At 43.0% G+C, this 17,107-nt stretch overlaps 2 protein-coding genes across 2 annotated transcripts; one reads left to right on the forward strand and one right to left on the reverse strand.

The window, feature by feature from the left end:
* Positions 1 to 459: 459 nt before the first annotated feature.
* zic2a (zic family member 2 (odd-paired homolog, Drosophila), a) lies at positions 460 to 3,362 on the reverse strand (the record flags this gene model as incomplete). Its single annotated transcript, XM_083638719.1, has 3 exons — positions 460 to 657; positions 1,004 to 1,167; positions 2,390 to 3,362. 3 exons carry the CDS (start codon positions 3,360 to 3,362, stop codon positions 460 to 462), a joined length of 1,335 nt encoding a protein of 444 aa, XP_083494845.1.
* Positions 3,363 to 9,060: 5,698 nt separating this feature from the next.
* zic5 (zic family member 5 (odd-paired homolog, Drosophila)) lies at positions 9,061 to 12,366 on the forward strand (the record flags this gene model as incomplete). The annotated part of the gene is made up of 2 exons (XM_083638037.1): positions 9,061 to 10,108; positions 11,924 to 12,366. The coding sequence occupies 2 exons, from the start codon at positions 9,061 to 9,063 to the stop codon at positions 12,364 to 12,366; spliced, it is 1,491 nt and encodes a 496-aa protein (XP_083494163.1).
* Between the last annotated feature and the right edge of the window lie 4,741 nt (positions 12,367 to 17,107).

A 17,107-nucleotide genomic window follows, 5' to 3' on the forward strand; every position in this document is an offset into this window, starting at 1 on the left:
TAAGCCCAGCAAACTAAAATATACATTCACAAGCAAAATATTGTGGTCTGTTTGAGTTAAATGTTAACTTTGGCACTCTTTCCAGTTTATAGATGTTTAGTATAGTACAATCAACTTGCCTTAGGATCACAATATTCAACATTATAGTACAATTTCATTGTAGTATGTGCACTAAAAGTCCAGTTAGAGAAATAGCTACCATTGAAGGAACATCTATACACCAAAGACTGACAAACTCTATCACAACCAATGGGAAAGAGGGCATTTAGTAATTATTTACAATATGGAATACACCTCGACTATAATACATATTTTCCTCTGTTGGTAATTGTCATCTTCCCTGGTGAATTCAAATGCTTAAAAAAAGTCTGTGCCTCTTGTGCACATGTGTCCCGATCTCCTGTGTTGGATGGTCCAGTGCTGTGAAATGAGTGTGTGTTGGTTCATTTCAGTAGAGTCCTAAACATACCATTCACTGAAATTGGAGGATAGGCCAGTGTGGCTGGTGGGGTTGTGCGGGGCGGAGGCTGGGGACAGGGTGTTGTTGCTCTGAGTCTCGGTGGTGGGGGACACCAGGCCTGGAGGGGTGGACGACTCATAACCAGAGCTGGCTGCTGGGGACGAGTCTGATGCTGGCGGCGGGGACGATTCATGAACCTGGAAAAATACATAAACACAAATGTAAGCTGCAAGGAGATATATGCCTGAAAAAAAATTCACATATTATTTACAGGAGACTGTAAATTTGATTAACAAGATGGATAAGAGCTCAATCAAAACCTTAAATACTATAGTGTTTGATTATGATATAGTGATAACCTTAATAATCAAACACTATAGCACTAAATTATTATTGTGTGATTATTATAGTGAAATATATCACTATCATAATCTTATATAGAGGCCTATGCTGGGGTCACTCAAGTATTCACTCACTCTGACCCCCTCTCTCTCTCTCTCTCTCTCTCTCACACACACACACACACACACACACGGTATTTACCTTCATGTGCTTGCGCAGAGAGCTGGGATGTGTGTAAGACTTGTCACACATTTTGCAGAGATAAGGCTTGTCCGACGTGTGCACATGCATGTGTTTCTTTCGGTCGCTGCTGTTTGCAAAGCGTCTGTCGCAGCCCTCAAACTCACACTGGAATGGCTTCTCCCCTGCACAAAACCAACAGACAATCACAAACCACACCAAACCACACGTTAGATATGTTATTCAGAAAGGCCCAACGTCACGGAGCCGCAGCCTATGCAGGCCAATTGTTGAGTGAATTTCAAATGTGCAAAGTTGAGTGTTTGGGTGTTACAGTGACATGGGTTTTTTAATTGGAACACTCATTGTGAAGAAACCTCGTATTATGTCGCCAACCCACCAAATTAAACATTTAAAAGCTGATCTTATCTGTAAATAAGAGGTTGTGCCGTCTTATTTAGCCTAAATAATGCGCATAGTGTTTTGGGGGTGCTGTGTGTGTGTGTGTGTGTGGGGGGGGGGGGGGGGGGGGGCAGCAAGGCCGCCCTCAGTAGGCCTACAGAAGGCGCACCATTTGCTAGGAAACAATAAAAATCTAATTAGCACCTGACCAATTCCATGGCACCGTACCACAACGAATTCCCCAAGAAAATAAGTCCAAATGTGAAAGGCTGGTAATGGCCCTGTCTAGCACCTTGGCTCATATCAAAGAAACGCATAAGAAAACAAAGGCATTCCTCGTGCATAAACTGCAGCGTTGTTGTGCTCAGCTAAACCTATGGCATAGGATACAACTCCCAATCTTCAATTAAATTACAAATCGATAAAACAAATACATTTGGATAATTTATCGATGGATAAAGTGATAAAAATCGACGCAGAAAAACGGGGGAGAGACATGAATTGTAAAAGCGCAGTGTCGCGTAAACATTAAACCAATTGATGAGATTTGCCTACTACACGCTGCACGCTGCACGCGATGCGCTCTGACTGTCGCCTTTGACCCATTTTTTTTAGTTGACCACAAACCAGAAAACATCGACACACCCAGTTACACAGTTGCACGTTTTTAAACGTTTCACATTCGGATAATTGGTCAAATGTTTCTGGTAGGGCCCTATACGGAGAAATAAATTATTCTGCTACTTCAAGGTCTTTTTGTTTTTGTTCCTGGATGTAGCCTAGTGCTAAACCCACTGTGGGACTCTGAGCAAATATCTACTTTAGCGGACTAAAAATAGACACAGATAATTCGATTCCGTTTTTTGTGGTGATAACATGGCTATATTTCTAACTCAGCGGGAAAATAATGCACATGCAAGGCTATGGCTACTCGTGAACATTTATAACAATAACATCAAAATGTGCGTATTGCAATTCAAATAAAACACATAAAAGCGGTATTACCTGTATGCGTTCGCTTGTGTATCTTCAAGTTTTCCGACCTTGCAAAGACCTTTCCGCAGCCGGGGAACGGGCACGGAAAGGGTTTCTCCCCGGTGTGTACCCGAATGTGGTTGACCAGTTTGTATTTCGCCTTGAATGGTTTGCTCTCCCGGGTGCACTCCTCCCAGAAGCAGACGTGGTTACTCTGCTCGGGTCCTCCGACATGCTCCACCGAGACGTGCGTGACCAACTCGTGCATGGTGCTAAAAGTTTTGTTGCAGCACTTCTTGGGGTTACTGAGCTGCTCGGGGTCGACCCATTTACAGATGAGCTCCTGCTTGATGCACTGCTGCCTCATGTAGCGGAAAAAGGCACCGGGGTGGTGATGGGCTGCCATGTTCATCCCCATGTTCATATTCATCGAGCCGTACTGGTTGTGGAGCTGCGCCGCCGAGTACGGGTCGGTCCTCGGGCTGGAGACCTGGTGGTACTGGTCGGAGCGTCCGAAAACTTCTCCTGGTAGTCCAAGCCTCATTTGGCCGTTCAGCACGTTCGGGGATCCGTGGGACCCATGCTGGTCGTGGATCCCGGGGAACAGAATGTGGCCTTGGGAGTCTGTGTGGGAGTGATGGAGGGATCCCGCCGTGGGGCCAAAAATAGTATGCTGGCTGCTCGCCGGAGAAGACTCTCCGAAGCCACGGCTGCGAAAGAGAAAGTCCCGGGTGGAGTTGAAAGGAGAGCCGGCGTACGAGGTGACATGGGCGGCGTGAGCCCCCAGAGCCGCAGCGGGGTAGCCCGGCGCCTGGGTGCTGAAGGCAGAGCTCTGTCCCGGGGAAAGATCATGGTTCAGCTTAAACGCACCCATGTGTGCGGAGTCTACAAAGCTATTTTGTGCCAAACTCAAGTCTCTCTCCTGCATCTCGCTCGCTGAGTGATGCCTGGCAAATGAGCCCACTCCCAGTCCGGGAAACTGGTGACCAGCATCCAATAACATTATTTCAGAGAACGCTTTTTCGTTCGATTCAGTGCGGGATTTATAGCTACAGCGACAGAGTGAACGGAAATTTTTCAAATGCAAATGCTGGTGCGCAACGATTCAACTTCCAACCTTGGAAACACCATATCAGGCGTGCCAAACGCTGATCCGCTCACGAAGAAAAAAAAACAGCTTGGCGTATCGGCGACTGATTCACTTGTAGTTAACTTATTAGTGAAAAAATCCCAATAACGAAGTGAAGATTTTCCTTGTGCCCCTTCCTCTTGAAACTGTGACAGCTGCTTGCTTTTAAATACATTCGAAGAATTGAATAATGGTCTTACTAGGTGTCCTTCGTGCGAGAGAGGGTCGCTGGAGCATCTCAGAAGTTGTTGTTCCGACTGGAGATGTGTTTATTTCTCTGCCTGTTTCTCGCGGAGGGTCTCTGTTTCTCCGTGGACTGACTCTCCCTCCTCTTCCGCCCCCTTTAACTGGAGCCCGTTCATTCATTCCTTGCAGTCTCATTGGCCACTGCGCCTCATCAATCCCAGGTGCCCCTCCAATAGCAGGTACCGCTTTGGCGACTTAATAGCACAACGCCATTTTCCACTAATAATTACCGCCTACTTTTTAGGAGAGATTTTTTGGGGTATATGGGCGAAAGCAAAGAAGACACTGAGAGATGAGAAAAATCTCGGCCAGCACGTCGTTATCAAAACCTATTGCACTGAAGAGAAGTAACAAGTCATTAAATAAGAGGCAGAGGTGTGTGTGTGTGTGTGTGTGTGTGTGTGTGTGTGTGTGTGTGTGTGTGTGTGTGTGTGTGCGTGCGTGCGTGCGTGCGTGCGTGCGTGCGTTTGTGTGTGTGTGTGTGTGTGTGTGTGTGTGTCTGTGTGCGCGCGCATGTAATGAGTTATGGTATGTATAAACAATGCAAATACGATGGGTGTCGACTGTCGACATTTGAACGGAGCCGACAACAATAGATTGGGAAGGCAAATGTCACAGAAAAAAGAAAAAGAAAAAACTAGGACTACATACTATAGGCCCTACAGTCTGGTGGGTTAGGGAATTGATTATTGGTTGTTTGTATAACTTGCACAATGCAGCAGCTCTGTAAATTTTATCAATATTTGTGCTTAAAAATGTACATGCATCATTATGCAGATCTAAATATACATCAATATTTTTGTCACATTTACCCAGAACGTCACCTATGACACCATGCACATGCCACAGTTGTGATATAACGACAAGTATAAAATCATAACAATAATAAAACATCCAAGCAAATAGGTTCTGTCAACATCACATCCTTGAGTAGCATAATAAATTAATTAATGGACATCCCAAACCCAACTGGAAATTTATATAAGTAGCAAACAGCTACGTTGCTATGGCAGGATATCTTGCATTGAGCATGGTATGAAAGTAGGATTTTTACACTTTGAGTAACTATATTACAGCCTTTTCCAAGCAAAATAAATATTCCTCTAAAAAGAAAACATCATTTGTAAAGCAAAATATACATCTGACATCTGAGAAATATTACTTCAACTGGCTCCCCCTCCTCCTCCTCCCCAAGAAGGATGATACTCCAATGGCTCTTTGTGGTAGAATGATGACATATAGCTTGTAAGAATCATGAAAATTTGATCAAAATCTTGAACTACAACATTCTCCACAGCTGAAAAACCATCTGTGGTTCCACATAGTGGTTTTTCAGTGGTCCATTGGTTTACCCAATGGTTACAGAACCACAACTGTGACTTTTAGTGGTAGCCTACTTTAGTGGTCTCGATCTATAGTGGCTCATTTTGGTTCTTTAATGGTTCCATGTGTTCTTGGTTCTGCTGCTTGAATTTGTTATGCTGCTTCAGTGGTTCTCAAATCCACCACACCAATTAAGTTACATGCTATGGTGGTGAACTGGTCTAGCCATCTGCCCTTGGAGCCAAGTTAACCATTGGTGACCTGCAGGTTAAACCTTTCTTGAACTCACAGTGCTGACTTTCCACACACACACTGTGTGTGTGTGTGTGTGTGTGTGTGTGTGTGTGTGTGTGTGTGTGTGTGTGTGTGTGTGTGTGTGTGTGTGTGTGCGTGTGTGTGTGTGTGTGAGTGATTTGCCTAGTTTTGAAATGGTGCTATAGCATCCCGTGAAGATGGTTCTTTAAAACCCCTTATACCACAAGTGAGTCCCCTAAGCCAGTGGTTCTCAAATGGGGGTCCGGGGACCCCCAGGGGTCCTTGAGGGGGTTCCAGGGGGTCCCCAGCCAAAAGGGGGGTAATTTATTTTCGCTATAATTCCATTCATAAGTAACACAATGACTATTTTGGTCATGGGTTTTATACACTTTCTGTAATAAAACATCTAAAAGCATCAAAATGCTTTTAGATTTGGACAAAATCCTATCAAATGGGGGTCCGTGGTCTAATTTTTGTCAGTTTAGGGGTCCCTCATGTGAAAACATTTGAGAACCACTGCCCTAAGCCACACAACCACTATTTGGCACTGCTAGCCTTCTCAATTTCTATATGGGGCTTCCTCTGTGGTTCCCATATATTACAGACACAGCCAGAAGTGAAAGAGGGAAGTCAATATTTCAAGTTTTTGGTTCATGCAGCTTTCCATCCAAGGCACACACACACGCACGCACGCACGCACGCACGCACACACACACACACACACACACACACACACACACACACACACACACACACACACACACACACACACACACACACACACACACACGCTGAATCGCCGTTTAAACTGAAGAATACGACAGCTGCTCATTCAAAGTTGCTTTAAGTGAAAGGAAGTTTACTTACACTTTCATCAAATTAAAGTCCCACAAGTGCTCCCGTTCCAACACACAACAAACTGTCTCTTGTCTCTCTCGCCTCTCCGATGCGACAAATAGCCTAATGGGGAAGGCGAGGTGAACATTATAAAACTTTGGAAATTGTGTGTCTCTTAGCTCAAAGTGGGGCAGCCTGCGAGCGTTGTGCGCGCTATTCTTCCAAGTCTATTTCAACCCGCGCCACAGGAAACGCAGGAGCTGATCCAAGTTCAAAGTCACGTCTGCCGACCTCTAAGAAGTTCTTTATTTCTCTGGAAAACCACAAAAACCTTCCCGATGGAAGAAGAGAGGGAAAATTCAAAAGAAAGAAACTAATCTCGGCCAGAGGCGCATGTCTGCGGGTTTCCCTTCTGCTTCGATAAGAAAGGGGTCTTGCATATTGAAAAATCCCCCAAAGACCAGTAGCTATATTTCAACAGGTTTTAGGAGCAGGGATACATGGTGAGATATGGCCCGCGAACATGCAAAAGAATAGGCTACAACACATTAAATAGTATCTGGGATGTCATCTGATTATTTTAGAGAAACACGTATAGTCATTGTGGTTCACGCAAAATAAATAAAGTCAGCACATCCCATAACGGGCTGCCTGTGTTATAATACAACCAGGGCGTATTTCATCTGTATCTATTTGACAATATCAATATGTTGACGCATTGGAAGGTTGCTTGTGTGGGTTTCCGTGACCTTGTGTTTCATGGATGTTTGACCTATGACCCATTAAGACCGCATATGTTGCCCCCTTGACTCCTTTTGGTAAAATAACCCTTATGACAATGCGTCTTTGTTTTAAAAGAAAGAACAAAAACGTTTAAGACGTCCCCCTTTCCTCTGAGGCATTGACAGCTTTGGGGAATTTGAAAGCTATAAGTCAAGGGAAATTAACCCATTCCTTGAAGTTTGAAAGTTTGTTCTAGAGTTGGTGTTTCCCCCTTAATTTTAGAGAATTAGTTAATAAAGTGCGTTTTATGTTATTCACAATGTATTTCAACATCCTATTTAATTTCAATATGAATAATTAGATTTAAAAAAATCAACATCACCAAAAACTACAATTTGCCATCTAATATTTGCAAAAATCGCAAGTAACATTTATCTTACAAGTTGCAGTGACTGGGATAGTAATCCGAATATATTGTAATTATATGCCCTGCTATTAATTTGCATTGTTGGCAATGCTATGATCCTTTTTATTTGGTGTTTAGCTTAATGTGATGCAGTAGTGGCCCCTAAACAAATCATAAACAATGTACCCTGCTATTCTGTGATTTATGGGTTAATAAATTAACATTTTCAACACAACAATCCATGCAATACGCCCATAACATGGTGTAAATCCTTCCTACTGATGAAAATCAAATGTAAAACATGCTTAGTTTGATTTAAGTGTTCAATGATGGAAGCTTTTGAAGAACAAAAGTTGATAAAAAAATAAAAAAAATAAGGAAAAATCCTGTTTTTATTTTAATTTTTTGGTCAAAGTTAAGTTTGCACATCGATTTGTTATTTCAGACCAGCTATCACAAATCGATTCAAAATGTGTCTTTGAATTAAGACATATTAAATCGATGACAGATACACGTCCTGCTGAGAACAGGGACCATTCAAGGGGCGTGATCCCTCACATAAAGTGAACTTGTATACAGTTTAACAAGTTTCTTCCCACTTTACTCATAACTGCTCATAAAAATTAACATGCCAATAAGTTTATATGATTGATAACCTGGCGAGTATTAAAAAAATATCACTGAGTCTCATTCTGACATATAGGTTTTCAGTGAGTGAATATTAGAAAAATGATTTGGCTGTGCCACTGTTGTTGTTAGATATAGTGTAAACATCCGTGTAATAGGCAAATGTGTACTTTAGTTTTTTTTTATTGGCACCAAGACTGAAATGGTTTTAATGTGTTTTATTGGTCTCATGATGTGAGCAATACAATTTTAAGGCAAATTAGTTTAGCTATAGGCTACAACATTATGGTTTGGATGACATATAGCCTACCCAAAACTCTGTTAAACTGAACTTCTTATCATTAAAGTGCAGCAGATTCTTTCCTTCGTGCATATACAGTAGATTATGTTATCCTTATAATGAAGAATAAGTGCTGTACAGGAGAAAATACTAAAATGAACAAAACAAAACCAACAAAACCAAAGCCTACATAAAACTATTACTGACAACGGAATTGTCTTAGAAAATAATGTTTTCCAATGGAGGGAAAATGATTATAGTTTAACAATTCATTGTCAGTTCCACAAATGTGCCCATATGTTCCTGTTTTATATATGTTTTCCCCTGACAAGACGTTAAGTCTTGTAAACAGTAAATGCATTTTTTTTTTATTGCGACACCAAATAATAGTAGCCTATAGACATTAGAGAAAAATAAATAAATAACCAGCGAGCAGTTCCATAACATAACACATAGACTGACATTTCGGTCATCCACATGCACCAGCACTAGTAAGTGAGCCGCACGAACAGATTTGCTGGTAACTTTGTGAGTACAACTTTTTGGAGTCAACAGCGATAAAGAGAGTGAGGGGGCGGAACCCTGCTGAGACCCTGCGCTGAACGACAGCCAATCGCTTCGTTCTCTTAACTGCCAGTCACCGAAATCCGTCCAATACCCGCAGTGCCATTTCTAAACTGTATTCCCCACTGTGTCCTCCAACTGTTGTATGTTCTGCCAATCGCTTGAGGACAGAGTGGGAAAAGGAGCAAGCAGAGTTAGAAGCAGGACAAAAGAACTTATAGACACATTATATACATATTCCTAATGTTTTAGATAGCGTGGTGTGGGCAAAAACAATAGCGGTGAGTGTGGATGGACTTGACAGTGTAGTCATGGAACCCCCTTTAAGCAAGAGGAATCCGGCGATAAGATTAGCGGATTTGGCAGCGACTCAACCCCTTCCTCATCAGAATATGACAGGCTTCCCGGGGCTAGGGGGGCATCACCCTCTCTCCCACCATGCCCACCTCCACCCTGGGGAGCTGGGCAACGACCCCGGAGTGGCACTCACTCCATTTGGACCAGAGCACATGGCACAGACAAATGCTCTCAAACTTAGCCCATCTCAGCACATTCAGTGCCATCCCGAAGCCCAGACCGCGGCATCTTTCACTTCTGCTCAGACCACAGTTGGTTTCCCCGTGGCTCACCCCCACTCAGGCTACTCAAGCAGCAGGGACTTCATCCTCAGGAGAGAACTCTCAGCCTCTGCTATGCATGCACTTGGCGACCAGCATAGTTCCGCCTCCTCCCCTCATCACCATGGCATGTTCATCTCCCCAACAGGTGCTTATGGGCACACGGAAAGTGGGGCCCATCCACTTTTCACTGGACTCCACGACCAGGCGTCCCCAGGTGCCCACCACCACCATGCCCTCAACGGGCAGATGCGCCTGGGTATACCGGGGGACATCTACGGCCGGCCGGAGCACTTCGGGCACAGGCCAGAGCATTATGGACCCTCTTCCCTCCACCACAGCTACAACTCCATGAACCTTAATGTGAACATCGCTTCAGCTCCTCACGGGGCGGCGGGGGCGTTTTTAAGATACATGCGGCAGCCCATCAAGCAAGAGCTAATCTGCAAATGGATTGACCAGGATCAAACTTCCAAAAAGCCCTGCTCGAAAACTTACAGCACCATGCACGAGTTGGTCAACCACGTCACCGTGGAGCATGTCGGCGGACCGGAGCAGAGCTCGCACGTATGCTTTTGGGAGGAATGTCCGCGGGAGGGAAAGGCGTTCAAGGCAAAGTACAAACTGATCAACCACATCCGAGTTCATACAGGAGAAAAGCCCTTCCCGTGTCCTTTCCCGGGCTGTGGAAAAGTCTTCGCTCGATCGGAGAATTTAAAGATTCACAAGAGGACTCACACAGGTCAGTAAAATCGATTTATGCGTGTAAAAACCTGCATGAATAGCACGAAACACCCAGAGACCGCTATCTGAAACTTATCGCTCGACTCGAGAGCATTTTTTTATCTACCAGAGTCGGTTATTCTCGGTTTACTATTGACATCCTATAAACCGATGGATAGTGCGTGGCCGTGCGTAATTGCGCGCGCTAGCGAGCAAGTAAGTTTTATTGAATGACGCATTCGGTGAGTAAACGTGTTTCATTTCCTTTCTGAAACATAAACTTTTTTTTACTCGCGTAGACGTCTGCGGTAGGCGTGAGGGGCTTATGGCGTTATGATTTGTAAAACGTGCTCACGTCGCCTACATGCAAGAAGGCGCTATAACACGCGCAAATGTAGTTATCCCTGCAGGCGTATGACGTTTACGTAAAAAATGTTTATTTATGGTGAAGTGCATGTTTTTTTTAAATCTGAACACAACAGTTTCTAAATTAAATTACTGGAAGACTGTGACCAAATAGATGAGAAACTGATTGGATAGTGTTGGTTTAACCACAATGACTGCTGTGTTCTGCTGTTGTCCTTAGGAAAAATATTGTCCATCCACAACAATGGCGTCAGAGCAGCTCAGTTGCAACGTGATTAAACATTGGCCAGAGTCGCATAGTGAATATAAAGGCTCACAGACTAACTTCCAACTGCTCTAAATATATAAACTGCGCTAAAATGTTGTGGTTATGTCACCTGGTATTGTGTTTAGATCAGGAAAGAGCTTCATAATCATTTCATGCCTCCAGTATCAGAGGCCTCCACTTTACTGAATGATGGAGAATCCCCATGGGAAAGAAATATATTTCACAAATGTAACCTTCCAATGTCCACAGCAGTCAGTTAATTATGTGGCCTACTGTGAATTCTAACTGTTGTAGGCTACTTCACTGTTTATTTGTCTTGCAAAAGTAAACTATAGGCTGTCCACAAGTTTTGTTATAAAATGTGCATCATGTTTTGCATGTGTGTGTGTGTGTGTGTGTGTGTGTGTGTGTGTGTGTGTGTGTGTCTGTGTGTGCGTGGGTGTGTGTGTGTGTGTGTGTGTGTGTGTGCGTGCGTGCGTGTGTGTGTGTGTGTGTGTGTGTGTGTGTGTGTGAGAAGTTATTGGTATACATAAACGGCTCCTTGTGGTCCTGGGTGCGCCTTTCCCCAACAGCCAACAGGCCTAATGACATGTTACCATTGCATGTTACACGTGTTCACACAGGAACAGGCTTTGTACATGTGGGCTCATGCACTTATGTTTAGTCAACGAGCTTTGGTGAAAAAAGGAAGCCCCAGTGGAGAGGTGGGCTGCTACACCCAGCATTTATGGAGTAATTGGCCTTCTTCATGAAGTATTTAACATGGTATGCGGAGAAGCAGTTAGTTAGTTCAAATAAGTTGCTGCATGGGCTATTTTTGAGAGAAGCCAATAGGAGGCATATAAGAGGGCTGCTTGACCCAATCACAATTTCCATTCTAATGCAGTCTGTACTGATGTGTTTAGGGTAGGGGAGACCGGGGTTGGTTGTCTTGTTACACTTTTTACTCTTGCAGCGTGAATTGCTCATCATCAGCACATCTTACAATAGTCATCCTATATTACAGGGGAGCTTAAGGTATTGGGTTGAAATGGGTATCACTTTCATTCTTATACGTTATACACAATGTGACAACCAACCCATGAGACAACCCACCCCGGTCTCACCTAAATGAGACTCTCCCATGGCTCAGACAGTGTTTCTGGCCTTCGACACTATGTCAGGCTGCACTGAATGTATCTGTTTCCCATTTCCTTCAAGGGGAGAAGCCTTTCAAGTGCGAGTTTGATGGCTGTGACCGGAAATTCGCCAACAGCAGCGACAGGAAGAAGCACTCTCACGTCCACACCAGCGACAAGCCTTACTACTGCAAGGTCCGTGGCTGTGACAAGTCCTATACACACCCCAGCTCCCTGCGAAAGCACATGAAAGTACACTGCAAGTCTCCACCGCCCCCATCCTCCACCACCGCCACCTACATCTCCTCCACAAACCCTCTCGGAGACCCCCTCTCGCCCGGCTCGGAGCCGCACAGGAACCGCTCGGCAAACCTCTCGCCTCAGGTGACCAACCTCAACGAGTGGTACGTGTGCCAGGGCAGCGGAGGGCCTAACCACCTCCATACCCCCTCCAGCGATGTGCCAACGTCAGATTCGGACGATGAGGACTCTTTCAGAAATTCAGACCCAAGAACAATGCTCTGATGCCATGTTTACAACCACCTGGACTCTCCAAAATGCTCACCCAGTTCTGTTCTAACTGTGTAGGCCCAGTTGGAAACTGGTCGAGTGCATAGCCCTATAGCAGTGATTTTTTGACTCTATGTAATACACGGTTGAGCTAACCATGTCATAACTTTATTATTGTGGATGTAGGCCTGATTACACAAGGAACAGCTGCCTTTGCCATGCACCCTGCTCCTTTGAAACGCATGTATCACAACTTTGTCAACTCAAAAACTATACTGAAATGAGAGTAATGGATTTCAACACTGACATGAAAGGAGATGTACTCCTTGTGATAGGAAAGCTTTCTTATTTGAGAGGACCAAAACATTATTTTAATGGGTACCATGATCTGAACAGAACCTTTCATAATGGAGAATAATAATTTTTAAAAGAGCATGCAGGGTTTAGCTAACAGCATGACTTAAGACTCAACTGGTGAGATGTGCTAAAATGACATCGCTCATATGACCTCCCGTCATCCCCTTGCAGTTTAATAACTGGGCTAGTATCAATCACTGTCAAATTCCAGACATTGTAATGGAAACAAATGGTATTGCTTGTAAAACTCACAAGTGGCAGCAAATCTGGTGAGGTTTGTTTATTCCATGATTCCTCTAAGATGTGGTACAAACTTTGCTCAACCAGGAAGGAAAATGGAAAATGTGGAATGTGGAAAAGGCAAACATTTGAGTGTCTTAAGGGTTCTCATTTAACTTTGGAGATTTATACGATACGTTTGTTTGGATGGAATTTTGTAATATTTAAGAACTATTTAAGACTATATTTTATGCAAAAATACATCAGTGTTATGCTCGTTAAAGAGTACGAATAAGTCCCTTGAGACCCTAAATGTGTACACTGACAGGCTTTGTCCCTGAAGGATTTGTATATATGTAATTGTATTGATGCTTGTGAATGTTGTAGTTTTAATTACGAAAATGTTGTTTTGTACATTGTAATTTATTTGCTGATATCAATGTTGTACTGGGATTACAGAGACACCAAAGAATAATAATATCAGTTTTGGTGATATGTAGTACTGATGTTTATTTTTATTGTGTTCTGTAAAAGAAAAAAATAATTTTTACTTGAATAGGCTGTGTAATGTGAAAAGTCCCTTTCTCGCATGTCCTTTTGTAGTGATCTGTCTTTCTCTTTGAGGTGCACGTTGGATATGATGGATAAAAAAGATATGAATCAGCTATGCGATTGTGCAGACCCTTGATGTTCAAAATCAAATTTACAATATAAAATCATGTAAAAAAAATAAACACAACAGGACATACAAAGTAAATAATTAACAAGTGTCATTCCGTCAAATGATTATCTTTTATGAATGGATTTGATTATTTAGAGTTTTGGATATAAGATAATTACAGTCAGAAATCCAGCTCTACAGCTCTACAGTGTACGATTGTTACTTTTGTGTAATATTGTAATTTGTATAGGCCTACTTTCATTGTTAAACAATTATTTCAATTGTAATAGACCATGCAGTATGTGAAAAGTAAATAAGAGTCAACAAAACTTCCAGAATGTCTACGAAGGGACGAGAAATGTTAGAATACCCTTCTTAAATTAATATCTTCACATTTCTATAAAATGCACTGTTATCTCTCCAATAGGCCCAACGGGCCAAAGAGGAGGCTATATAAACCAATCACTGGGCTAATAGGGAAACTTCTAGCCCCCTGATGGCGCTACCTCTGAAAGGCGCGGCAGCACAAAGCAGCCGAGGCATGAATCATTCATGGGAAAAATAAAAGATAAAAGATATGTGACAATAAGCAAGACCTTGTATAGAGTGTATAAAACAAGTCCCCCCTCTTATTTCCTCCATTAAAACGCACAATCTCACTTTCAAAGAGTTGCCTGTCCAGTCTATAGAATTAAAATTGACCAACGTGAGTCCTGCACCACTTCAAAGGCTGCTGCTTCTGAGCGGAAGGCTGGCCGCTCTGACAGTCTTCATGGTGCGTTAGGATTTCTATGGCAATTGGGTAGTGAGACGCTCTCATTTGAATATGTCTGCTTGAAAAACACTAACTGCCACTAAATGAACTGTAATCAAAGCGCAGGATGCACCTTCTGCCGAAATCGTCTGATATGTTGCCACAAACACATTGTTGACAGGTAAATGATGCACAGCCGCTCATGCATTTGCCTGTTATGGATAAGGAGGAGGGGGGTGGGGGTGGTCTTCATACACGAGGCTCAAATTGTTATTGTTCCATAAAAACACGTGAAAATTATGTTCAAAATCAATGCTGGATCAATTGAGACACACCTATCGGGTCAACTTGGAGCACAATCGGACATGCATTAAAAGACGCACTTTATCTGCACTTTTATGATTAAAAGTTCAAATATCAACTTCATGTGAGAGGCACATCATCAGATTCAGCATGGTATGGAAACTTCAAGAAGAGTCAGCCACTGCTTATTTAGTTGTATTATAAAGGGTCTTTGTCACTTTTATAGCACTCTATAGCTTCTAAAAACACTAAAAACACTGTATCCACACACTGACGTTTCATTCAAAAAGAGCGCCTTTGAGTCCCATCTGGTTTTGTGCGGGGACTTTTATAGCGCTGAGGGCCTGAAGACTGAAGAGTAGCCTGCCTCTTGTAGCTGCTGTTTCGAAACAAGTGCTCCGTGAATGTTGCAAAATAAACACGATGAAAAATAACCAGAGAAAGTTCCTTCAGCGTGAAAAGGAGGGGGACTTAATAAAAGGAGTGAAGCAGTCACCCTTCAATGAGAAACGCTTTGAAGTAGAACTTATTATCTGAGAAATACTTTTAGGTTGTCCTAACGACGCTGCTGAATAGGAAAGGCACTCCTTTGTCAGCGATTTGTTCTCCTTTAGTGGGATGCCCGTGGAAATCACTTACATGGGCCACCTTATATACTGCCTGCAAATCAGTAACTGGCCGAGTCAGACATGCAGACGCCACTTTGAGGACAAAGCAACAACAAAAATGCGCAGTAGAAACGGCGCTCCTTCTCACTCAATGATAATTTCTCAGACGACCGTAGACCAAAACAAATGCCGTCTTGTCAGACTTTACACGCATTATCCATCTGATGAATACTGTTAGCACAATGCACATATACAATGGTTTGTGAGGTGATCACTTTGATCACAAAAGTTAAGAGTGTTCTGTTAAAAATACAGGTTATTTGATCCAATGCACCTGCGCCCAAAACGACCCTGTCCTCCTGATGTCCTCCTCCCCTCGGCTCACCTTTAAGGATTATAGGAAAGTGTAATTCTTAACAAAAAAGAAAAAGAAAATAAAGAAAATTGGATGCAGCTCTCATGCTCTTATTTTTGTCGACAGAGAAGCAGGTGTGCATGGGGATGGGGAAGCCCCCCTCACCCCCGCCCCCCTCACCCAGAAATCAAACACAGCAGAACAGCAGCACCTTGTGACAGCTTTGGCCCGTTTTCGCACTCACAGAAACCAAACCACACAAGAAAAACCCCAAAGCAAGTTAGATAAAGAAGACGAAAGACTGAACTTGTGAAATATTTAAAGGGGTGAAGGCCTTGGAAATAAGAAGACGTGGATGTGTGAATATTTGGACACTTTTTTATTTTGTTTAGTTAAACTATTAAACTCCTGCGATTCATTCAAGTGCTTGTAAAATATTTGTTGTCTTAATCACACCCCTTCCATAAAATGAATGCAAGATGTGACGAACATAACACTCAAATCATGTTTGAGGGAAAATAAACTGCACATGCATATAAAATTAATATGCCTAATCATGCTTATGTTGCCCATGCCGATTACGTTAAAGTTTGTATCAGAGGTGCCATTCCCTAATCATAATTCGCAGCAGGCTAATCAAACCTGATGGTTGGAAAATATTCAGATTTTGTTACTGGCCTGTACCATGGATAGGCTATTGTCAAACTGCTGTGGAGTCAAATCGTGACTTGTTAAAAAGTTTCCCACTGCAGTTTTAACCAGCAGACAATTTTTTTTTTTTAAATAGCCATAATGACGTATATTAACCTAATTGAATAGTGTGTCACCGAGGCTAATTGTGCACATCAAAGCTCACATCTGTATGGAAAACAATGTCCCCATGAAAAGCAAAGCCAACTTTCTCACATTCTGGGTTTTCAGATTCTTCTATTCTCACAGTGCGCCAGACGAACCAGTGCAGAACTGGGCACAAATTCACTATCTAGGCATTTTGCCAGCATTTTCCAAGCACCCTACCTGGCTACTATCTTAAGTTTCATGGACAAGTCAGAAAACAACACACTCCAGTTGCTGTTGCACAAGCTCCTTCTCCCGGTCAGCTGCCAGAGCCTCTCAACGCCCATGACTGCCTCGGAGCATGAGCTTTTTCAAGAGAAACCAGCGGACAAACGCAGATTTATTCTGCTCTGCGAACAGTGAGTATAGGCGATGATATATAATATGCACGACAGGCTGCAGGCCAGGGACATAGTCGATTCCACCGCAAGTTAGAAGCGGCTCAAAACATTGGCTAATATTTTCACGTTTTTTTTTTTCTTATTTTCTTTCCCTAATTTGTGGATGTTGATTGGAGAGAAACACTGACGAGCTTTTGCCCCGTTTTACATTTGGACTGCAGGGGAAATGTCGCTCCTCTCCAGCCCAACTTCAGCAGCTGTGGTTGGTTTTACCTATAGCCCCGATGTCTTTCCCAAAGGAGTGCGGGAGTTAAACATCTG

The sequence above is a fragment of the Poromitra crassiceps genome (genome assembly GCF_964638095.1).
Source record: "Poromitra crassiceps genome assembly, chromosome: 6".
NCBI classification, from domain to species: domain Eukaryota; kingdom Metazoa; phylum Chordata; class Actinopteri; order Beryciformes; family Melamphaidae; genus Poromitra; species Poromitra crassiceps.